The 25,644-nt window shown below is 41.7% G+C and overlaps 1 protein-coding gene across 1 annotated transcript in view; it reads left to right on the top strand.

Annotated features, from left to right (window-relative positions):
* SCGN (secretagogin, EF-hand calcium binding protein) overlaps positions 1 to 25,644 on the top strand; it is a 374,305-nt gene that overhangs the window by 293,450 nt on the left and 55,211 nt on the right. The window contains exon 7 of the mRNA XM_085606992.1: positions 17,204 to 17,259. Coding sequence (XP_085463118.1) covers positions 17,204 to 17,259 — 56 coding nt within the window. The remainder of the gene's footprint in view (positions 1 to 17,203; positions 17,260 to 25,644) is intronic.

Genomic DNA, 25,644 nt, shown 5'->3' with positions numbered 1-25,644 from the left:
CTGGATAGTTTGTTAGCATTGGCATCCTAGGCAAGGGGGAGGGGGTTATTTCCATTTTTAGTTAGTTCTTGCTTGTTTGGTTTCTTCTATTCTTTGCTATAAAAGTTGTTGTGCTGAGCGGGGCTGAATGTTGATGCTCCTACAGCTGCTGTGAGGTCTGCCTTGTTCCAACAGTGACAATAAAGCAAATTTAAACATAAAATGCAAAGTGTACTCCCAAGCTGCCAATGTGACTACTACTATGCAAAAACGTCTAATTTGGGCCTTACTCTGATATATATGCTATGTAGACAGTTAACTTAAATCGTCTCCTTAATTCAGTAAATGCAAGTTCCATCTTTTTCAACCTGCCACCACAGCCATGCCAGAATAGGTGAGAAGATGCACAGGGTTATTTACTGAGGTTTTGCCCTTGATGCAAAACAGTGTTTATATCTCTAATTAGAACAGTGGAATATTGGGAGGTCCTTTGAAGACAATGAAGTGGCTCAGGCCTATTATAAAGGGGTACAGCCCTCGGCAGCGGAATATATGGTTATAATCTTTTGCAGAATTGCCCTGTCAAAAAGGGCATCATTCTTTTTTTGAGGATTCATAGCATTGCTTGTGAATTTATGCAATGATGCCTTTGGTGCAGCCTACCACACCTCCATCACTTATGTTTCTCAAAAAAGTTGCCTAAAGAGTGAAAAAATAATATGGAGTTACTCAGAGTGAATAAACAGAGAGGCATATTTACTAGAAAATGACGCTGCACTACGCTGAAAGCCATCTTGCTGTGCCGAGCTGCATCATTAGGAAAGTGCAGGGATGCATCGTCTTTACAGCAAGATGACACATCCCTGTGCTTTCCTCTGTGCTGGTGCACAATTGGCTGCCTAGCACCAAAACAGGCATCCTTGCACCATGGTGCAAGGGTACCTGCATTGCGGGTATGATTGCTTTTGTGCAATAAGAACACCTCCTGTACAAAAACAATAATTGATGGTGTTCTCCTCCTCTAATGTGTGCTGCGAAAAATAGCACTCACGGAAAGGGCAAAAAATGAGGAGAAATAAAGGTTTTCCCCTTGTTGCGCCACTTGTTAGGATCTGACGCTTTCCCGTTTATGAAACCTTGCAAGTCTGGAAATGCGTCAGAATCCATCAGTATTGCCAACACAAGGGTGTGCAGTTTATTTCCAATCTGCATTACTTAATCCACAGTCTCAAGCTATTGTACAAATCCTCTTTTCAACTAGTGCGTTTTTATTTCTACATTGATGTCTCTATTTGTTGAATAAGAGCTGTCTTCTACAAGCAAGCATCTGCAATGCAATAAACCTCACATTTACGTGTGTTTGAGCTATTGCTGTTGTGAATGATAATGACTTTTATTTATTTTTGGTTTTTAAAACATAAAAAACAAGGCATAGTCATTGACAATGCTAATAGCTTAAACTCTCGCAAATGCGAGACCTATTACATTCCAAATGCTTGTTTAAAAGTGTGTGTGGGGGGGAGGTTGCAAACAGAAGGTAGTAGAAGTAACACAGATGGGGAGGGTGTGGGGAAGCAAAACTGAGGGTGTGGGGAAGCAAAAATGATTGTGCTGTGGGGGAAGGAGCCAGGAGGGCATAGGGAAGCAAACGATAGAGCAATGTGGCGGGCAGGGGGAGAAGAGTAAATTAGCGATAGACATATTAAGCTGGGGATGAAAGCATACCCTTTACAGGTAATCTGAGCCGAGGAGCAAAGCGCAGCAAGCTGCCACTTTGGAACTGGAGAACTGCTCATTAAAGCGCTCGAATACCTTCCGGGCAGGTTCGCGCTTGCAGGAGAGTGTGTCAAAAGAGACATTTGCAGCCAAGGAGTTTCTTTTTTGGATCCATTTCACAGGTAATCTGAGCCAAGGAGCAAAGCGCAGGGAGCTGCCACTTTGGAACTGGAGAACTGCTCAGTAAAGTGCTCGAATACCTTCCGGACAGGTTCGCGCCTGCAGGAGAGTGTGTCAAAAGAGACATTTGCAGCCAAGGAGTTTCTTTTTTGGATCCATTTCACAGGTAATCTGAGCCAAGGAGCAAAGCGCAGGGAGCTGCCACTTTGGAACTGGAGAACTGCTCAGTAAAGCGCTCGAATACCTTCCGGGCACGTTCGCGCTTGCAGGAGAGTGTGTCAAAAGAGACATTTTCAGCCAAGGAGTTTCTTTCTTTTTTGGATCCATTTTACAGGTAATCTGAGCCGAGGAGCAAAGCACAGGGAGCTGCCACTTTGGAACTGGAGAACTGCTCAGTAAAGCGCTCGAATGCTTTCCGGGCAGGTTCGCGCTTGCAGGAGAGTGTGTCAAAAGAGACATTTGCAGACAAGGAGTTTCTTTTTAGGATCCATTTCACAGGTAATCTGAGCCAAGGAGCAAAGCGCAGGGAGCTGCCACTTTGGAACTGGAGAACTGCTCAGTAAAGTGCTCGAATACCTTCCGGGCAGGTTCGCGCTTGCAGGAGAGTGTGTCAAAAGAGACATTTGCAGCCAAGGAGTTTCTTTCTTTTTTTGATCCATTTTACAGGTAATCTGAGCCGAGGAGCAAAGCACAGGGAGCTGCCACTTTGGAACTGGAGAACTGCTCAGTAAAGCGCTCGAATACCTTCCGGGCAGGTTCGCGCTTGCAGGAGAGTGTGTCAAAAGAGACATTTGTAGCCAAGGAGTTTCTTTTTTGGATCCATTTCACAGGTAATCTGAACCGAGGAGCAAAGCGCAGCGAGCTGCCACTTTGGAACTGGAGACCTGCTCAGTAAAGCACTCCAATGCCTTCCAGTCAGGTTTGCGCTTGCTGCTGTGGGAGAGTGTGTCCAAAGAGACATTTACAGCCAAAGAGTTTCTTTCTTTTTTGGATCCATTTCACAGAGGAACAAATTGAGAAAAGAGGGTAAGAGCCCTTTCTTGAAGTCATGGTTTTTAGCAAGTAAGAGGAGGAACAAACCTAAAGGATATTCATGTTTAACATAGATGTTCGTTCAGAAAATGAACACGCCAGATCTGGTGGAATTTACATCACGCACCTTTGACCTCCCTAAAGGCATTGCTGAGTCGCCCTCTTCTGTCTCACCTGGTCCCTGAAGAGCTCCCCATTTGCTACAAGTTAAATACACATGCCGGTGGTCGCAACTGCACATGACAGACCCTCCTGTCCTCCTGCAGTAAGAGAAACTCTTTAAAAAAAATAGTGCTTACAGACTAGAGAAGATGTACCGTGTAACAACCGAAGTAAAAGGGCCAGTCCTCATGGGAGGTTACAAATGAAGACAAGGCGGTACTAAGGAGGGACTAACAAGCCTAATAATGAATCAGAAGCCAACATTTACGAAGGAAAATGACACAAGCCAATGACAAATATGGGCGGAGAGTGGGCGGGGCTTCAAGTACATACTCCAATACAGCATGGCTCGCAGAGCAGCGCATGCGCTGCCCAGGCATGACCTAAAAATACTGTGTTACAGCTGTTAAGGAAGACTGCATGTAACCGCAGGTTGCAAGTCTGTAGTCATTACCGATTTCACAGATGCTGACACTTCCATAATGCGAGGTAAGTGTAGGGGGCCTTTGGGAGCAACCGCTTTATCTGAGTGCATGGGGAGCGCCCTGGCAGGTAAATTGTATTTTATCTGAAATGTAGAAATCCTTGGTCTGTGGCTGGATAGCAGATAAAACTCAGATTAGAAGTGCACTTAAAAAAAATCATGCACTGCACTTAAATGGGCACGATCAACTCACATGTGTGAAAGATTAGTTGCAGAGGTCTGAAGGTTTAAATAAAAATATTTACCAGCAAGTTCTTACAGGGTCAGCAGAGTTCATGACCTAACTTCCTCAAATGGAGTTACACCTTCTAATTATATGTTAATCCATTTCTTAACTTTTTATTTTCCTTGTTTAATATAAAATCACAAGAGTCCATGAATTGCAGAAGGGCGACTGGTGTAAAAGGGCTTGAGGGTTATTAGTGTGTGTGTTTTTTTTTTTTTGTTAAATAATTTTTTATTGAAGATAGTAATGCACAGAATTACAGAATATGAACTGAGCCAAGTAATAACAATATTGCAAAGAAAAAAGAATTAAAAAATCAGTAAAACAGGAGACAGAAACAAGGGTGGTATACATCAATGCATTGTATATAATCTAGGCGAATAAAGAAGATAAAGAAAAAAAAAATATTTAAATAGGCAAATAATTTTCATATAAAAGAGAAGAGGAAAAAGAGACAAGAAGAGGTAGGTAAGAGAAAGAAAGGAAAAGGAAAGGAAGAAAGACAGAAAAGTAAAGAAAAAGAAAGAGATAATAGAAGTAGATAAAAATTATGATGTTGATGACAGAAAAGAAGTAAATGGTAGCAAGAGAATGTCAGATTTAACTTGTAAATGAATGGAGGATTGAGGAATAGAGGCAATTCTATGTTCATCACAAATGTAGTTCCACCAATGAAAAAAGGATAGTTTTGAATTGTCCTTCCAACAAGAGAGTATAACTTTAAAAGCAGCAGCAAGAAACAAATTCTGTAATGGTGAAACAGGAGGAATTAGATCAAAGTCCGGCGATACAGTGCCTAAAAATACATTTTGAATATTAAGGTGTACATTATAAGAAAAAATCAAAGAACATTTTGACCATATATCTTTCCAAAAAGTAAAAACCTTAGGACAGTAGAATAATAAATGTACTAAAGAACCTTCAGCATTAGAACAAGACCAACAAGTTGATGTAACAGAGTGGTTGAATTTATGTAACACAAGGGGAGTGATAACAACTCTATTATAAATAAAAAATAAGGACTGTGTGATATGAGCAGCTTTGGAGGTCTTAAATAATCTCTGCCAAAACTTATCCCAGTGAGATACCGATAGGGACACAGAGAGGTCATGTTCCCACTCCAGTTCCACCTTAGATTTAATCCGCGTACAGATAGGAGTAGATAAAGATTTATAGATAAAGGAAGCACTAGGAGTAACATCAGGAGAGATTTGAAATAATGAAGGAACAGGAAGAGGGGAAGAAGGATGTGGAAGAGCGAGGAATTTCTGGAGGCACCCCTGAAGTATTGGAGCTAAAGTATCATATTGCTGGATGCAGGAGTCAGGAAGGTGAAAAGATTCTTGCAATTGAGGGAAAGAAAGAAGCACATTATTAACAATCAATTGATGTACATAAATAAGGCCCTTTTCTTTCCAATGTTTGTAGTAGAAAGATTTGTGGCGAAATTTGATGAACTTGTTAAACCAAATTGATGACGCTAGAAAGGATTGGTAGGGATTCTATTCCTTACAAAACAATGTGTTTAACAAAACTTGAGAATTTTTCAAAATAGGATATTTGGAAATAAAAGTACAGTTAGACATGTGAACAACATCTCGTATTGAAAAGTCATTTAACAATGAGCATTCAACTTTAACCCACAGAGGTTGAGGAAAGTCCCCATAGTCTTTGGACAAGGCAAAAAATTGATGAATCAAAAATGCATTATGGGATAAAATAAAATGAGGAAAACGCACCCCCCCCCCTTCATTCTTAGGTCGAATCAATTTAGGCAAAGAGATACGTGCATGTTTGTTATTCCATATAAATTTGGAGCATAACGAATTAATCTGAGAGAAATAATATTTAGGGATTTTAAAAGGTAACATAGATAGAATAAACAGTATCTGAGGGACAATCATCATTTTAATTGTATCAAGTCTACCCCACCAAGAAAGAAACAAGGGGGACCAGAGAATTAACAAATTAGTGATTTTAAGTTTTAAGGCAGAGAAATTATGAGATAATGTATCACGAATATTAGAGGAAAACCAAATGCCGAGATACTTAATTTTTTGAGGACACCATGTGAAACTAGATGATTCAAACATATATTGATAACATGAGGGATTTAAGGGTAAAATCTCCGTTTTAGAGAAGTTTAATTTGTAGCCTGAAACCTTAGCATATGATGCGATTTCCTGCAAAAAGGGGGGTAGGGAAGAAACTGGGTTAGACATATAAATAAGAACATCATCAGCATATGCAGACAACTTAATTTGGTGAGATTTAAGATGAAAACCATTAATGAGAGGGTTATTTCTGATACGTTCCAGAAATGGTTCCAAACAAAACAGAAAAAGTAATGGTGAGAGAGGGCAGCCCTGACGTGTACCTCTTTGAAGGGAGAAATAAGGGGAAAAAAGACCATTGACAAAAATACATGCTTTAGGGTTGGTGTATAATAATTTAACATATGAAATAAACTTCGGCCCAAAACCAAACCATCTCAAAGTATGAATTAAAAATTCCCAATTAACACGGTCAAAGGCCTTTTCAGCGTCCAGGGATACAGCAGCTAGAGGGGAAGGATAGTTTTTGCTAAGGGCAAGGACATTGGAAAACATTCTGGCATTATCCGAGGCCAGGCGGCCTTTAACAAAACCAACTTGGTCTGGATTTATGAGCAAAGGGACAATTATTTCTAAGGGAGAGGCCAATATTTTTGCAAAAATTTTACAATCGTAATTAATGAGTGAAATGGGATGGAAATTTTTACAATAGGAGGGATCTTTATCAGGTTTGGGAATCACAATGATAAGGGCTTCCAAAAAAGAACCTTCAGCATGGGAACTAGATATAAAAGAGTTGAAAAGTTCTAATAATTTAGGCGCAAAAATTGAAGAGAAAGCAGAAAGCAATTCAATTGAAAAGCCATCAGGGCCAGGTGCTTTTGCTTTCTTCAAAGCTTTGAGAGCATCAATTAATTCTGCTAAGGAAATATCTTCTTCAAGGGATTGGAAATTATCTTGGGAAAGTCTGGGTTTAGGGATATCTCGGAAAAAAGAGGCGAAATCTTCTTCAGAGGGCTTGGTAGTGTCTGTGTATAAGAGATTGTAATATGATTGAAATGTGGCAGCAATATCAGCGTCGGACGAGAGGAGGGAATCATCCAATTCTGAGTGAATGGGGCCAATGGCTTTACGTTCCGACTTGATTTTTAGATAATTTGCTAGCAATTTCCCAGCTTTGTTTTGGCCCCCGTGATATTTTGACTTAATCTTGAGGAGAACATTGCAAGCATCGTTTGTTACTATTTTATTCAGGGTGGATTTAGCATTGATTAAGTCTTGAAGTGATGAGGGAGATTTGGAGGAATAATACGTGTGTTCTAATGATTTTATATGGGCTAAAGTGTCTTTATATTTAATGTGTAGCAACTTCTTCTTCTTGGAGGAATAGGCAATGGTAAAGGCTCTAAAAGATGCTTTAAAAGCATCCCAATTGTTATGTAGGGAGGTATCTGAAGAATTATTGAAAGAAAAGAATTCCTTAATAAAAGAGGTCGCTTCTGAAATAAAGGTAGGGTCTGATAAAAGGAAATTATTGAACCGCCATCTGCCCTGTTTGCAAGTAGTAAGAGATAAGTCAATATGGGTGGAGACAGGGGCATGATCAGAGATAAAGATAGACCCAATGTCAGAGGATTGTAGACATGGTAACAGTGGTTTGGATACAAGAATATAATCAATACGGGACCTAGTATGATGTACAGGTGAGAAGAAAGTAAATTCGGAGGAATCAGGGTTACATGTTTTCCAGGTATCAAAAAGTGGGCGAGAAGAAATGGCTGTTTGAAATGATTTGTGGGTTTTGTCAGGTTTGAATTTGCACTTGGATTGCCTATCAGTGAACGGGTCCAATCAATTGTTAATATCACCCCCAACCACAATATCAGAAGTGGAAATTGACAGTAGTTTCAATTTGATAGATTGCCAAAATTCAGTGTCTGGCTTAACAGGCCCATAAATATTGAAGAAAGACACTTGTCTTTTATTTATGAGAACCTCAACAAGTACCCAACGACCATTTGGGTCACACTCAGATGATATAATCTGTGCATTAATAGACCTGTGAAATAAAATAGCGACACCACCATGACGATCAATAGCAGGAGAGAAGACAATCTGATTTACCCATTGGCGTTTAAGCTTAAGTGATTCTTTATCATTGCAGTGGGTTTCCTGTAAAAAAGCAACTTGGGTGTTAAGTTTAGCAAGGTGAGACAGTACCTTCTGACGCTTGACGGGGTGACCCAGACCACGAACATTCCACGAGACGACATTAACCATACTTCTGGATGCAGGGGAACGAACAGTAATAGGGCCACAAAACTGCGGAATGGACAAAATAAGAATAGGAAGGACATTTTACATTGAGTAAGAGAAATGACCAAATCTTAAGAAACAAATCTGTACATGAAAACAAGGGTGAAACTGAGAGGAAATGGAGAGAAGGAAAAGAAAGGAAAGGAAGAGGGAGAGGGAGAGGAGGAGGAAAGAAAAGTAAAAGGAAGAAATAGAGAAAAGTAAACAGATCAAGGAAAGACATCCAGACCTGTAAAAAGAAGGAAAAACTGAGAGCGGAGAACGAAGTGACACCGAAGGACGCGGATACATAGAAAACAGATGCAGAAAATAATAAATGGGCTATGAACCCAATAGGCAAACAGAGAGACAGAAACTCAATGGGGTGAAACAAATAAGTCAACCAGAACAATTAAAGAAGAAACAACTCCAACATTATGACCAAAATTTAAGAACCAGTAACCATGCCATGTGAGGAGAAATTGTGAAGAAAAAGTTTGAGCTTATCCGGATCCTCAAAGGAACATGTGCGACCCTCATGAGTGATCTTGCAAAGGCAGGGATGAAGAATTCCATATTGAATATTAAGCTGACGTAACTGACGTCGAAGAGCGAGGAATTCCTTGCGTCTGGCGTTAGTAGCAGTAGAAACATCTTGGGATATATAAATGTTATGGCCAGACCAAATAAGACGACGCTTGATTCTCACAGCCTTCAAAACCTGCATAAGCTCTGTGAATTCCAGAAACAACATTATGATACCTCGAGGTTTGTTAGATGATGGTTGAAGCCGACCCAACCGGTGCGCTCTTTGAATGTTGAGGGGATTGGATGTGGACTGAAGATCAAGAAGCTCAGGCAGAAATTTTTGTAGGAATGAGACAAGGTCAGCCCCTTCAACATTTTCCGGCAGGCCAAAAAGGCGTAGGTTATTTCTACGATTTCGATTTTCAAGATCCTCTGTGTGGAGTTTTAGTTTAAGAATTTCTTGCTCAAGGGAAGGAATCTTTACAGAGACATCTTGAATGTTACTAACCCGTTGCTCAAGGTCTAATACCTTACTTTCCATGACAATCCATCGTTCCTCAATTTGTTTGAGCCTGTCGTTGGTAGCAGACATGAAAGGCTGAAGGCCACGAACCTCATCCAGAATGGAGTCCAGAACAGGGTTCTGTGAAGAAAGGATTGGTGACGGTGGATCGTTTTTGTGCCTTTTCGGTTTCGTACCAGAGACCGATGGCCTGGACACATGGGGATCACTAGCCATCTTTTAGAAACAGAAAGGCAGACACCCAGTAATCGCCAAGGGTACAAAAATCGCCAAAGAGATGAAAAACTTGACGGCACAGTACTGTAGCAAAGGAGTCACACCACACCAACAAGGATATTGCGTCAAATCAATAAGAGCTAGTTGAATATGAATGTAGTCCGAAATTCCTGCAAGGTATAATCTATCCCAGGATGGACACAGTCATAGAAACCAATAGAGCCACATCATAGCTGAAAGTAGCCCAGCAGCGGTATGCAGAAATCACCTCACAGAAGTAGAGGAAATCAGGGATAGTAGAGGCAGGTCAAGCTGTACAGAGCAGGAGAGGAGAAGCACATGATCCGCAACAGATGCCAAGGCAATGCATTACTGTAACAGGAAACGCTGATGATCCAGTAATAATGCCCCTTATTTGGAGTTCAAAAAATTGAGAAACTCATAGTAGAGGCAAAGAATAGCCTCAGAGCAGAAGTCAGCCCAAGTTGATAAAAATTTGTGAGGGAGATACGAGCGCCGTGAGGAAACGCATCAAAATGGCGGCCGCTCGCATCTCTGAGGAGAGAGAGACGCCGCTACGGTGAAAGCCGTTGAAAACAATGGACTGCAGCAAACAAAAGCAGCCAGCAGACTCACCGCAACATCATAACAAAGGACAGTCCCCTCGGAGAGAAAATCTGCTCAAATAAAGCTGGAAAGAAGGCTCCGAGTCCCGCGACGGAGCGGAGCTCAAACAGGATCCGCCATTACACTTCGGCGGTCAAGCCACGCCCCCGTGTGTGTGTTTTAATTCATTGCCAGGAGTAGGGCTCGGTTTGGGGCGTTATTTGAAATGGCCGTGGCAGGATTAGCAGAGCTCTTTGAACAAAATAGCCTGGGGCAGGGCAGGCAATGGGAAGAATGTTGGAGGGGGTGTGGCAGTGACCTGTACCACCCAACTTGTGTTGTTGTTTAACATGAAAGAGGTGGGCTTAGGGAGGAGTCTTACAGCTTTCTTTCACATTGAGAAAGCTGCCTCTCCTCTTCGACCTGTACTTACATTGCCTGTGCCGAGCCCCTGCCACAGAGTCCCTGGACACTACGTCACGGACCGAGATTGATGCCAGCAGTGAAGACAGAAATACATTACAGGGAAGAACGGAACCATGGATGTTAACTTTAAAGGTTAATGGTGAGACCTAATTGGAGAAGGGCATTTAAGCAAAGTGGCTCTCAGTGCTTCCGTTTCAACCTTTAATGAATCTCCGCCTGAATTGCACTTCATTTCTGTTTCTAAAAATCATTAAAAACAACTGTGGCTGATAAAAGGGTTTTCAGCCATTGATTCCTCCACATATGATCGTGCAGGCCATCATGGCGAGTGGACTCCGCTGCTGTGAGGGCAGATGGGATGGAGTCCTTGTTAAATAATTAGTCCATCGCAACTCTTCTTGAGACAGTCGCTCTCACAGTCACAACCCGTATATCGGAAACAAAAGAGAGTACTTACTGCTTCTAGACAGTGTCACTTATTCAGAAAAAAATGTACAAGTAGAAAATTGTGGACGCTATAAAAAAGGCACTTAAAAAAGACTGAAGCGGAACAATAACATATTCACAGTGTGGGTGGGCGATGTTGGTGGGTGCACAGGTGATTCTGAGTGTACAGACCCACCATAGACAGGGTTCAGAGTCAGACAGGGGAGTGAGCAGCTTGCCCATGATATGTTTTTTTTTTCATCCATTTGCTGAAAGGAGGCGGCTCAAGCCACATTCTGGTGCCAGCTTTCCTAGCCAGTGCGCTCTTAGGGGGCTTCAGTCATCGAATGTGTTCATCCTTGCACCCTGGCATGAAAAGTTCCCTTTTTTGTGCTAGGCAGTAGAGCCTGAAAATGTAAAAAACCTCCTTGTTCACATCAAATCTACATGTGGTGTATGGGTAACAGGCAGAGTTGCCGACTTTGAAGCTGGGGAACCAGGTCCAAGTCTCGGCGTCAGCTCAATCTCCTGTGATCCTGGGCAAATTATTTAGGGGGTCATTATGAGTTTGACGGTCCGATGGACCATCAAACCTACAGTGCCGGTGTGGCTACTGCCCCACCGGCGGTCCAACCGTTGTATTACACATTTGGCGGTCCGACCGCCATAAGACCGTTGGTACCACCAGGGACCCATGATCCCTGGCGGTCTTGCAGTGGTCTGAGGCCTACAATATGCTGGCGGTGCCACTGCAGCACCACCAAGCAAATTATGAGTTTCCTCACCGGTAAGCCTGCCATGAAAAGTATGGCGGTAGGGAAACTAAGGGCCCTGGGGCCCCCTGTTGCCTCTGAGCCATGGGATGCATACAGGGGGGCACATGGTGTGCCCCCTGCCTGTATGTACCTCCTGTTCCAGCATGGCATGGACTTCAAAGTCCATGTTGTGCTGGAACGCGCTATGGTGGTTCCATGGCACTGGCTTTCGAAGGCTCACATACGAGCCTTTGAAAGGCACTGCCATGGGCTAGCTGCTGCAGAACCCCTCCCCCCCCCCACCCCCCGCCGACCTGAATTTCAATATGAGTATGGCAGATTTCCAAATTATGAGTTTGGCGGTCTTGGAGTGGGGTGCTGGCGTGGCAGCCCACTCCAACACCGCCCACAAACACCATTTCCGTCAATGTTTGTAAAGTTTCAAAGTTGATCAAAAGTGGAAAGACCTGTTAACTCTACCAAATTTATTGCCAATATACTCCGGTTTATTTGATTTTTGTAATCTGCTGCTTGGATATATGAAGAAATAAAACATGTAACATTCACAATGGACTGTCATTGTGCTTGCACGTCAAAGAGCAAGAGCCTGATTTTCCTTCACCAACATAGTCTGCTGATCTTTCCAGCCCTGCATTTATGGCCTGACAAATGGCTTGTAGCTTGAATAATAAAACTGGTTTGCCAAAACTAGGCTCTTCCGCCTCTTCCAAATGCGAGCAATAAATGTAAGCCATTTTTTAAGCACATAAACAAAGCACAGCCTGCTAACAGATCAGATGGCCTTGGTCTGTAGTTTACTCTGATGTAGAATATTGTTTGGCAAAGGAAATCCCTGGAGGACCCACTTGACTTCCATCGTGCACACTAGTGTGCTCTTGTGACTAGTCCAGGAAGTTAGCATATGTGCTGTGCTGTGTAGCTAGCTTGATCTGCAGCACACAGTGCCAGAATACAGATATCTGCATAACTTATAACATACTTTAACATCGTCAATAAGATGCAGAAGTGGCATCTTACTTGCAAGCAATTATAGAACAACTTCCCTCCTCGTTGTGCCTTTTGTAATGATCATAACTACTAGCAACTGTTTGCAAAAATGGCATCTCTTGCAATGAAACCTGTTTTAGTGTAAAGCGAGTAATGGTTGAGCTTCATAAAACTTTTTGCTTTTTAAATTTGCTTTAAAATGCCATTAACTCACTCTTTTTTTTCTCCAGAATCTTCCCGGGGCAGGGCGAGGACCCCCCCAAACCCTCCTTATGATGGTGAGGCTCGCACACTGCACAACATTCATCCCCAACTTTTACGCCCACCACTTTCAAATGACAGCAGACACCACTGATGAATAGTCCTTCTTTTACAAAATCGTTTATTCAAATCACATCTGCAGCACAGCCACATGTGTTGCAAGTCAAAACCCCCTTCCCTCAAGGCTTTTTAGACGACATTAACACAATGCTAATAGTGCTCAAAATAGCTTTTCATCACTCATGGCCTAGCCATACTCTTCTCTGTTGCCCCATTACTGGTATCACTCTTTGGTTTTGGATTGCTGCTTGGCTCATTAAAATTTCTCCCTGTCAAGACCTCCCTATGCCATGGCCTTTTCTCCCATGGCAGAGGACTAGCCTTGGTATGAGTAGATCCTTACTTGTCTGGTGGGGATCTTTGTTGTCTTCTGTGTAGCGGATACATACCTTTGCTGAGAAAGTGCCATGTTGTTTGGCCATGCTCTGCAAACTTTTTTTATTTTTCAGAAATAAACCCCCAAAATCGCTTCTGAAAAACAAAATACAAATGTCCCTGATGAGCTGGGAGTTTTCTCCCAGTGTCTATGGATCTTGTATGTTTTTTCCTGTATGAGACCACCAGGCTTTTAGTGGCAGCCCTGAACAGGAAACATGTGCATTAGAAGGACAAACCTAAATGTCCTTCTCACATACATTAGGTGAAGGAACTGTGGCAGATAGGTACCTACTCAAAACCTCTAGCAGTGGAATGGTTATATGAATCTTTTTATTGCAGTAAAGAAAGAACTATTAGACCTGTTTTCTACTATTACCAACTCCTGCATCTTCCAACCCAATATATCATATTAGCTGACCAGTGCAATTTCTCATTTGCTGCACAAAGGCATTTTTTTTCATTCATATGCTTCTTGACAGTTAAAGGGGTGCACTGATTTCCCCTATTTACCTGGATCATGCACATTGAGGACAAGGCAGACACACTCCCCAGATAAATAAATCTTACAAGCAAGACCTCAGCCAGAGGAGCTATCTCCATGTTACAATAATCTAATTCAACCATGCCTTTGCAGCGGTAGCCACAGGCTTCACAGATTTTAAGTGTTGAGGCTTCAGATAGCAGAGCTATTCCTCAGGTTACAAAGATCAACTCGTACCTGGTCTCTTGGATAGTGCTTTACCACACACCTCATAGACTTAGCCCTTAGGCAGTAGAGCTGTTCTTCATAGTATTCAGTTCTGATAGGTCAGGCCTCATACGGCAGACCTATCTGTATGTCCCATCGTATAAAGGTATACTGCCTCAGGTCAGGCATTTGTGACCATGATTCATTCCTGACCTAGGTATTAACTTGAAAGATGTCCTGGCTCGGGTGGAATCAACCTGCTTGTGTTGTCCCCACTTGTTTGCCCTCCCCCACTCCTGCTTGATCCTTTAGTCCTCTTCTCTGTTGGATATGGTAAAGTATGTAGGAGAGCAGATTCAGGCTTACTGACTATCTTTAGCGTCAACCTGCACAAGCCAGCTGCACAATCTGTTCTATCAATCAGGCAGATGAGTTCTGCACTAAAGCGTCATCTTGCCTGTTGTTGCGATGTAAGGGGGCAGCGCACTGAGAGACATATAGAAGGTAAGCAGGCTATACGTTATTTCACCAACTAGGTTAGAGTCGGAGTTAATGCTGCAAAGTAAACTCCCTCTTGGAAGTGTGTGTAGAATGCTCAGTCACAGGCAGAAGCAGCTCCCCCAACCGAAACAAATAAAACACCCAAATTACGTGACAATATACACAGCACACCACAAGGCTAGTACAGCGCTCAGAGGTAGATGGGCACAGACATATCACTCCAGTTCTATCATTGCAACCTTGTGGCCTTCTAGACCTTACACATGCTGCTGGCCACTAATGAGCCACATCTCTACTAGGTAAAAGCACACCCATGACTGTAGCATGGTGTCATTTGCTACTACCGCTTTATGTTAGGTTTTTTCTCCAGGCCGTGAAAGGACCACCAAGGACTCTGGATTGGAATGCTAGGTGGTCGCATTTAGCCAGGGCACCAGGTTCTCTGTCTGCAAGTTATAGTTATGCTCAACCCATAATACACAAATATGGTTTCCTTAACTTAAACATGTATATTAGATGGAGTATCTACTCGTAATGGGGAGAAACTGACTCAAAATACACACACCAACAATCCACTCATACACTCCACATTCTCACACATTGCTCATTCTGCTCATTACACACCGAAAGTTCATGACTCTTTACCACTGGCTTACAAAACCATCTTGGCTATGTAAGATATCGAGTGTGCATAAATAGTCAGTGCTTCATTCAAAGGAGGTGGTTTAAGTCTAGATAAAGCACCATAATTAATGTTGCAACAAATATGAGAATGTCCTCTTAAAGATGTGAGTCTATAACTCATTGCAAATAAATCAAGGATATATTCAGTTTTATTGATATATTGTTATGGTTTTAATTAACTAAATAAATATTGCTCCTTCTCATGTTCAGTTTAAATGGGAATTCAAATTATAGAAAGCACCCAATGCACAATAATGCAGTAAAGCAACAAAATAAAGCACTCAACCCATCATCCCTGGCTATGTACACCATTTGTACATTACACTCACTAAATGATAGCGAACATCAGCAGACTCTTGAAACAAAGATCACAAGACCATTACAATGCAGTTAAGCAAAGGTTGTTGAGGTTAAGTAACATCTTCAAGCATATGGAGATTGTGATAACTAGATTACCAAAATCAACAATGTAAAATGGAGGAATACCATATTTCTGCCTAAATTGAGTTACTATGTTACTTATCAAAAACAATTAAGGGCCTCATTACGATGTTGGTTGGAAAGGCTCCTAATGGCATTCGGTTCGTTCGAATCCAATTCAGAACCCGCCTTTTCAACCAACTCGGAAACCCTTCTGACCAACCGAGTACGATGTGCGGAAAGCGTTCGAACTTTCCAACTCAGTTCCGGCTCCGTTCTGAACGAATATCAGAGAAACCGAGTCGGTCGGAGCAGACTCGCACAGAACAATGGACTGTGTTTCTAATCAATGACTTACGATTTCGGATTCGGACAGCCTTTCCGAATCGGCTGTTGGAATCCGACTTTGGGGGCCCATAGCAGGACCCCATTCACCCGGGCCCCTCCAAATGGTGCCCGTGGGGAACCCATGTGTCACCTCTTCCCAATCATGCACAGTGTGGCAGGCACCATGGTTTGTCCCCCACAGGTTGCACGATTTTCCCCACCCACCACTTTCTTCAATGGGAGCCTGTATTGTCGGTCGGAACACAGGCTCCTATTAAAGTCAATGGGAGTCCGAATGAATGGTGTTCGGAAACACCGTAATCAGTCGGCCAGACTCCCCGAATTCGATTTGGACGGAACCCATTCCGAGACCGAGTTGATCAGAATGCTTTCCGACCGACATCGTAATGAGGCCCTTAGTGTGCCTGACCCCATTGTTTAGGGGCTGAATCACTTCAAACCGAGGTTAACATCGAAATTTTCCAGCATTGGAATGACTCTGAGATGGTGGCCCTCCCTTCCGCGCTGCCAAATCGGAATGCATGGTTCAATGATCCTATAGTTCCTTATGTATGAATGCTAAGAATGCAGTGAAAGATTTCTCTCTGCCAATGCATGTGTCAGGTGAAGGTTGGTGACATCAGCCAGATAGTGTGGGACTGAAACTGTATGATCAATAGGTGCTCTTGTGGCTTATTCCACTCCGGAGACCTGATTTCTAGTCTCTGCTTCAGACGTGAGCAACATTTGTGCAATTCTGGTTAAATTACATCTTCCCTTAAACGCTGTTGACATGTGATATGACACTCATTGAGTTTACTGTCCGATGTACATGATTCCATCCTCTTCCTGCCAGCACTATCCTGATTCATGTTCTTCTGGTTTCAGTACTGGCAAACGTATAGTACCTTGTGTTTTTACATAAACAAAAATTCTCTGCGGTGCTTGTTGTTCCTTGGAAATAGGTTTGCAATAAATCAAATATCTCAAATAAAGCAGTAGCCATGTAATAATTAAACTGGTAAGTGACTATCTTAGTTACCATATGCCAACCTTGTATATTTGTGATGAAGCATCCTCCTCTCAAAATGCATTGGTTAAATTACGTCTATTGTACTCAATTAAGATGAAAGAGTTCGAAAATGCTCAATACTTCGCATTTTTAAATATTGTGTGATTTGGAGAAAATGTTTGCAAAATACAAGTATGCACAAGCAAGGAAGGATGTCTTTATGTACTTATGGAAGGTTCCATTATTTTAAATTTAGATGAAAATCTTCGACAAAAATAAGGATGGACGGTTGGATCTGAATGACTTGGCAAGGTAGGAACTTTCTTAAAAGTGACCTTATTGTGCTAAAAGTTCACCATAAGTGGGATTTCAACTGCCTTTTCCCAATAATGTGTTCCTTAATATTAACAGTTCAGTCAAATATCATATTATCTTTCTGGTCTCTCTTGTTTCCTGTTATGCATCCTCAAAATGAGAAACGCCTCATATTGTCAAGTAAAGTAGTTAGTTGAAAATGCCTGGATTCAATCAACATGATAGAAAGCCCAAATAATGGTATTTAGTGGTCGAGACTAATAACAAAAGGAACATATTGAAAAGTGTAGCTCTTAAAATGGCAATCAAAAAGAAATGACGCAAGAGGCATGGGACCCATACTTGAAAGCCATACAGTTCTGCACTTGCAAACAATTGCTACTTCCTGTTAAAATAATTGTACTGAAAAGGAAATTAAGTAGAGTTTGAGAAGGTTCAAGCAACTCTGTAGAAAGAGTCTGAACTTTGTTAAATGACCTTCATGAAAATGCTGTAGGCTGAGAAGTGAGACTAAATGTCAGAATATCCACTCCAAAAATGTCACGGTACACAAATATTGTAGCAAAAATATCAGCACCCAGAATGTTATGGAAATATATATTGGGAAGCATAGTTTCACAATACTTCACTGCAAAAATGAGTACCTTGTCAACATATATAGCAACAACAAGGTGTAACAACAAGGTGATGAATAGAATGCTCGATTTAATCTCATCCACTGGCCATCAGTCGGGCTGGCATCCCTTTCCATCGTTTTTCGTCCACCATCCCACTTCATTTTGAACACAGCTATATGCAAATCAGTCTTGACCCTGCTCCAATGGGAACAGTCCAGCCCGATCTGCCATGCCGGCCCTCCCTGAACCAGAATACAGCAACCTAGGACTGGTATTGCCTTGATAAGGGCTCATTAGAAGTATAGCTTGATTCCAGTAGCACAGTGAGTACAGGACCCCCACGTCTGGGTATACCCATCCCACTTAGGGTGTCAATTGTAACAACAACACAGTGATAAATGAAATGCTTGAATTAATCTCAGCCACTGGCAATTGCTCGGGCAGTATTCCATTCCATCATTTTTCGCCCAGCATGCCACCTCAGTTTGAACGCATTCACCTGCAAATCAGTCTTGACGCTGCTCCAATGGGAACAGTCCAGCCTAAAATGCCAAGCCTGGCCCTCCCCGAACCAGAATACAGGCAACCTAGTACCAGTATTGTCCTGATAAGGGCTCATCGGCAAGGTATAGCCTGATTCCAGTGGCATAGTGAGCATGGAACCTATGTCTGGACATACCCATCGCACTTAGGGCGTCAACTGTAAAAATATCAAGGTGATGGAGGGAATGCTTGAAATAAAACTGGAACCAAGTTATACCCGGCTGATGAGCCCATAACAAAGGTTCCGGTTCAGGGAGGACCTGGCCTGTCAGTTCGGCCTAGACTGTTCTTGTTAGAGCACGGTCAAGACTGATTTCATATAGCTGGGTCCCTGCTGAGGTGGCATGGTGTGCAAAATAACGATGAATTGGGATGCGGCCCGAGTAATTTCCAGTGGCTGAAATGAATTCAAGCATTCTATCCATCACTTTTTGTGTACTTAAATATGTTACCCTTACATACTGTGCGCCCAGGCCTTGTGACCTTCAAGGTTCTCTGATAGTAACTTAGCTAATGTTAAAATTGGGATTTTCTAAATGTTTTACTTTGACATGCTTTTGAATTTTTCTGGCTACAGCTGTTCAAGTCTTTAATGTGAGCCCTGAAGTCCTGTTTTTAAAGTCACGGTGGACGGCATAATTCTATGCAGCAGGCAACCTGTGGCAACTATTACGGTGGTCCTACTTAGAAGTCGGAGTAGCCAATTGTAACTAGCTAATATAAAACCATGTTTAGGAGTCAGAGCACGTTCACTTGAAGATATTTAGCAGTCTCCCAGTGCCCGAATCAAAATATGCCTGCGAATCCATTGACTTTTCAGAAAACAATGTCAAAGTAGAGCAAGTGAAAAGTGAAATTCCCCTACAATAACCATGTCTTTTTTTTATTCACAATGCAGTTTAGGTTAGTAAATGTTGTTAATATTTTTTTATTAGAACGCCAGATTATGAATCATTTTGTTTTGGTGATATGGTGAAGGGATTGGTGGTTATCGAAGACATACCTGAGAAGAACCCTGTTTCAGTGCAATCAGCAGATTCACACTGCACATGCGCGGATTCTCTGTGGGCCCAGTGATTGACTGCAGAAACATTGACAATTAAGGCGTGATGCAGCAACCAACACAAGTATCCCCATGATCTCCTTGGGCCAAATTGTGACACCATGAAACAAGCAGAGCAGTGACATTCCCCACACCACCACTACACTGACTGAGTACCAGAACCCTGGGAAACAGGAGTCCAACAAGCAAGATCTGAAGGAACAGTTATCACCTTCACCAAGAGTCACCTGGTCCACCAAAGGATGACCATCACAGCACCAGCACATCACCAGCTTCTAATTATTAGCTGCATGTTAATAGTCTGTATGGTTGAGGCTATGCAAGAACACAAACTTTCAGAGGACAGCAGACTGCACTCCTGAAGCGACAACAGTCTAGTTTATCTTCAAGGTCCCATCCTAGCGGGTGCTGCCATGACCGTGCCAATCCACAAGGGGTCATAATGGTGAACGTTTAAGAGCAGGAAGGGAGTGTTGCGCACTATACGCATGATTCAGGCCACTGCTTTCTTCTCACGTTTCAATGGCATGACATTTAGGGATTGTTTGAACTGAAAGGCCCATAACATATCGTTAAAGCATTTAGGGGAATATCAGCAAGGCGACGCTATGAAATTATTGCCGCTTTTGCGTCCATTTTCGGGCAAAAGCGGCGATAATTTCATCGCCTTGTCAGCAAAGACACGCTATCGCGTGTTTTGCTGATTTAGCACCCCTTACAACAACGCCCAGCTTTGCATCTCTAATGAGGTGGAAAGTGGGCGTTCCGTGCCAAAATAACTGGAGAAATGTCACTAACCGACATTTCTCCAATTATCAAGCTGCACGCAAACAAGCAGAGCGATAAGAAAAGTAGCGCTAACCACAGTTATCGCTACTTTCCTTACGCCTGCTTGTAATCTGACTTAGCCATGTAATCCAATGGGAGGTGGATTACATGGCTAAGACCAACCTGCCCTATCAGCAAGGTATCGCTGGTCGCAGTGCAATTATTGATAGAGATCAGGGTGTGTACAATATTCCCACTACCACGGATAAAGTAATCTCACAGTTACACGCACATGCATACATCATACGCTAGGGCCCATTTCACTAACATACGCTCAAATACTCTACCAGCAATAAACCTGTGGAAAGAAAACACTCCTAAACACCCTGCATCTATACCGAGGTCGATAAGACCTGGTTTTTGTGACTGTCCCTAAGCATAATCTATACAATATGCACAATAATAATCAATAACGCAAACCCAATAATTGACAAGAAAGAATATCCAACACCATGTTTAAAATTATATTGCTTTATCTAAATTAGTCAAAGGAAATCAATCAGAGTAAATCATTTCTCATAGTTACCTATTCTAGCTAAATGTCAGAACGGGTCAGGACAAGTCTCTCGGTAAATGTCTCTCAAGACGAAGTCCCTTCAGCATCAATCCTCAGCAACGCAGATTCGGTACGCGGCAAAGGCAAAATGGCAAGTGGCAAATGGCCTCTCTAGGCTAACATCTCTTATAGTTTCTAAACAATAGAAAGATACATTGGGAACATAGAAAAAACTATAATGTCCGCCGGACTTGCTGAGCAGAGCGAGAAGGAAAGGATGTAACATTGCTACATTTGAGAATCTCCGCTCAGGAAAAATACACATAACGAAAACTACGGAACAGGAACCAAGGAAATAAAACATGTATCACAATTATCCTGCTTTTACTCGGCCATCGAGCCACAGTTCAGAGCTTTCCTCTAAGGCTCCTTTGTTTCCCAAGGCTGCCAAGGACACTTTCACTTCTCTTGGAGACTTCCCAAAAACTGCTGCTGTCCTCATGGAAAGTTTTTCAACAAGGACCATGGTCAGTTAGCTTCAGAACCATTTCCAGCAGGGGTCTCCCTCGTCACAGTTTTCATATTATAAATCACAGCCAGGCTCATAATTCGGCCATCCTTTCTTAGACCAACATAGGCCTTAATAGACCATCTTAATTAAAAGAGACAAAAACAACGTTACTACAGCATAGTGATTAAACAGTGTTAACCCCACTAATACCCTTATGTGTATGCATTTATCTAGCACTTGCAACATAGAAAAGCATTAATTCAGAAAGCGTTTTGTGCTCAAAAATAAACAGCACATAGCAACGTTTAAACATGAAAACACGCACGTTATTTTTAAAACAGCACATTTATGCACACTCACGTGTAACTCTCTCCTCTCTTGTTAGGACAAACGGATTGATTAATATAAACACACTTGCACAAGACAAATAATTAATTATTAATAAATTAATACAATGAATAGACATGCCAGAGCTTCAAAAAGCCCCAGAATTTTCAAACTGAAAACTCTGCTCCAGCAATCCCCCCTTTGGTGATTTTATCACCAAATAAACCCAAAAAAAAAAAAAAATTAGTGAAAATTTAGTCCCATTTTAGGAGAAATTGGAAATGTCTTTTCCCCTTTACACAACATTAAACACCAGTCACTCTTTCATCATCCCTTTTTGTCTCTAAATAAACACTCTCCCTCAATTCTTCTAGTTCAATTTCTTGAGGTTCTCTTTTCAACTTCTTGTTCTTCTTTTCATTATTCACTTTCTTCCTCCCTCCCCTGTTTTTACAACACACACACACCAATCTTATTATCAATAAAGCAACAATTATACAAGACAAGGGAAACAATATTCTACCTATAATAGTACTACCTATTTTTGCAATAAAATCCTTAACAGCCATCATTTTATTAGCTATTTTAGTCCATAAACTCTCAGCTTCAAGTGGTACTAATTCTTCATGCAAATCAGTAATATTTTTGATATAGACCTTTAGGTCTCTGCTTTCATCTGGAATGTAAGTGCAACAATGTTGAACTTTCAGCATTCCACAGACTCCACCCTCCTTGGCCAATAAAATATCAAGGGCAAGTCGATTTTGCATAGACATGGCACGTACGGCACTTAATTCCGTATTTACCAAAAGAAACCCTCCAGCGGTATTTGTCGATAAGCGATCAACCACTGTGGACAGTTTCCGAATCCCATAAGCATTCAAAGAAATTCCCACTGCTGGAATCAAAACCCCAAAAATATCACCCACTATTTCAGACCAAGTTTCTCTCTTAAAACGCATTAGTAAGTTAATATGTTCTACATCTGTTACTTTATCTATATGAAAAATCTTTGGAAAAACTAGGCCCACATAACATGTGCCATACCAATGGTCAGGCAACTTGTAATAAGCCTTATTCCCACAAACATAATATACTCCTGGAAAAATTGTATCTTCTCCACCTCTGAAACCCCAACCTGTTGCAATGAAGTATGTATCATGGCACTCACTAGTCCCGACAAAATATGTATCATATTGGGATTTCCTTCTTGTAATACAAAGTTTACCCTTCTGTGGTGCATCTAGAGCTAAAGTTGGACTAGCCCCATTCTTCAACTCTTTTCCCATCTCAATGTCCCAAATTGTCTCACTCACTTTATATTTTCCTGCTTTCTCATGCATGTTCAATCTCCTTTCTTCTACCATATCCAGGAAAGCTTTCTCCTCTCCTTTCAAACTGCAAGTTAAATTATTCTTAAAAATGTAATCTAATGTTAATCCTTTTTCTTCAATAAAAATCTCACCAAAAGTGTTAGCTTCTTTAGCTGGATTCAGCTCTTTGTTCATTGGCAAGTGCCCAAAAATACTATCTCTGTTAGACATCTTATAATCTACTTTCCCTAACAAATAAAAAACACTACTTAAAATACTACAGGAAATACCATATGTAGCTGGTAAATGATGATAAGTAACACCCTCTGAAACGGATGCAGGTAATTGCATACAAACGTAGCAATCCCTTACTTCCATTGTCTTCACATATTCATATAACAGTTTCGAAAAAACATTACTAGAAAAGTTATTAATTGACCTATCTTTGTGTATGTAAGTATTACTAATTCTAATTGGAACTACTTTTTGTGAATTCTTCTCTACATTTGTCACATTCTCTGTATGCATCTCAAACTCTACTTTAAAAGTAACTAATAAAACTAAAACACCCCATAGAAGCATTAATAATCCAGTACAGCAGCAGCACATCCTACACCACCTCTTAAGAAAGGCACATCTATTTCTATTATCCTCTATGTTAGCCATTTTAGTTTAGCCTCTACTACTCCACTACTGTTTGAACTTTTCAATTCTTCTTCAGCAATTCTTCAGCTTTCAGTTTATCCAAATGATCTCTTTGTTCACTTAATCCAAGTGAATCCTTGTTTTACTCAGTTTGGATACTTGTCATTCTTCACTTCAATTTCTTCAACATCCAATTGTATTAGATCTCCAAAATCAAAATCTTCAGTACTCGACTCTTCTCCAATGTCAGTCAAGAGTACTTTCAGAATTTCACCAGTATCTTCCTCAACCACTTCTCTCAAGATCTCTTCCGGATTATCTCGAGTCACTGCTTCTTCTTTTCCTCCTTCAGACAGCGCCACATAAGACCATTCCGGTGATCTGTACTTTTGGTTGGGTTTTCTTACTCTTTTTATTTCCACTGGTTCGTTTGACTCCTTTGATTCTTCTCCTTCAGCTTTTGAACTTTGACTCGAAACCTCATTCACTTGTTCAGCTTTCGATGTATTTGCTCTTATTATTTTGTATCTCAGCCTCTTAACTCTGTTGTTAGGCCAACGGTCTCCTCTTAACACCTTTTTCGGCTTTATTTCTTTATTACTTCTTTCTCCGATCCAAGTTCTCTTTCTCAGAACTCGACCCTCTGTTTGTTCATCTTCATCATCTGTTTCAAGTGCCTCTTGTTTCCGCTTTCCAGCAGCTCTCTTCCTTTCCACAGATTTTTTCACCACTGTTTGAGACTTCCCTACTCCTGTCCCTCCTCGGGTCTCCGACACGCAATCTTCTTGCTGTCTACTTGTCCCTTCACCTGGCTCATCAAGAATGTTCCCTACACCTCCTCGGGGGTCTTCCGCAATCTGTCCCTTTCTATCTTCTTCTGACCCTACTTCTTCAAGTATAATCTCAAGTGGTTCTTCAATCTCCTCCTCCTCTGATTCAGGAGTAGTCTCTGTGTGATTTCTCTTTTCTTTTCTTTTTCCTTCACTGCTGTTTGAAACTTCAGGCTCTCTCACAGAATTCGATCTCTTCTCTGATACTCGCAGTGGTTCATTCGAAGCTCTTCCTACTTCTTTCCCCACTGATTCTGTATCTTCATCATCGCTGGAATCTGACTCTTCAAAATACTCTTTACCAGTCCATTCTTTCGGGTTTGGAACTCTCAGAGTATGACTTGCATGTACCCAGTGCTTCACTCCAGCACACTTTACTGCAGTCGTCGTAGTCAGAATAACTTGTCTTGGCCTTCCCCACCTTGGAATCAAGCAATTTCTTCTTCTGTGAACTTTTATCCTCACCCAGTCTCCTGGACTCAGATCATGGGCTTGCTTCTTCTCAAGTGTGGTAGCTTCTTCTCCAACCTGGTGAAACACAGAATGAACTGCGTCAGCCAGGCCTTTACAGTAATCCAAAATCATGTCATCAGTTATTGTCACCAATTTATTGACAGGCACGAATGCATGGCGCATAGCACGTCCCATGATTATCTCGTGCGGACTCAAACCAGTAGTTCTATCTCTGGAGTAGATCTCATAGTCATCAGAACTAGAGGCAAAACATCTGGCCATTTCATGCCAGTGGCTAAGCACATTTTTCCAATCCTATTCTTGATTGTGCCATTAATCTGCTCAACCACACCAGAAGCCTCTGGTCGGTATGCACAATGTAGCTTCTGCTGTATTTTCAATGCTTCACAAATCAAAGCCATGAGCTCATTTTGAAAATGTCCACCTCTATCAGACTCAACTGTTACTGGAAACCCGTACCTAGGAATCAACTCTCTTAACAGTAACTTTGCCACTGTTAATCCATCATTTCTTCTAGTCGGGTAAGCTTCCACCCACCTTGAAAACAAACAGACTACCACTAGAACATACCTCAGTCTATTCACTTGGGGCATCTCAATGAAATCAATCTGCATTCTTGTAAAAGGACCTCCTTCTCTGCCTATTGTTCCCAGACTCACCACTGTCTTTTTCCCAGTGTTAAATTGCTGACAAACTAAACACCTCTGACAGATGCTTTCTGCAATTGTCCTGAAC

The sequence above is a fragment of the Triturus cristatus genome, chromosome 5_2, assembly GCF_964204655.1.
Source record: "Triturus cristatus chromosome 5_2, aTriCri1.1, whole genome shotgun sequence".
NCBI classification, from domain to species: domain Eukaryota; kingdom Metazoa; phylum Chordata; class Amphibia; order Caudata; family Salamandridae; genus Triturus; species Triturus cristatus.
The sequence above is the reverse complement of the archived record's forward strand: the minus strand, read 5'-3'. Positions and strand labels throughout refer to the sequence as shown.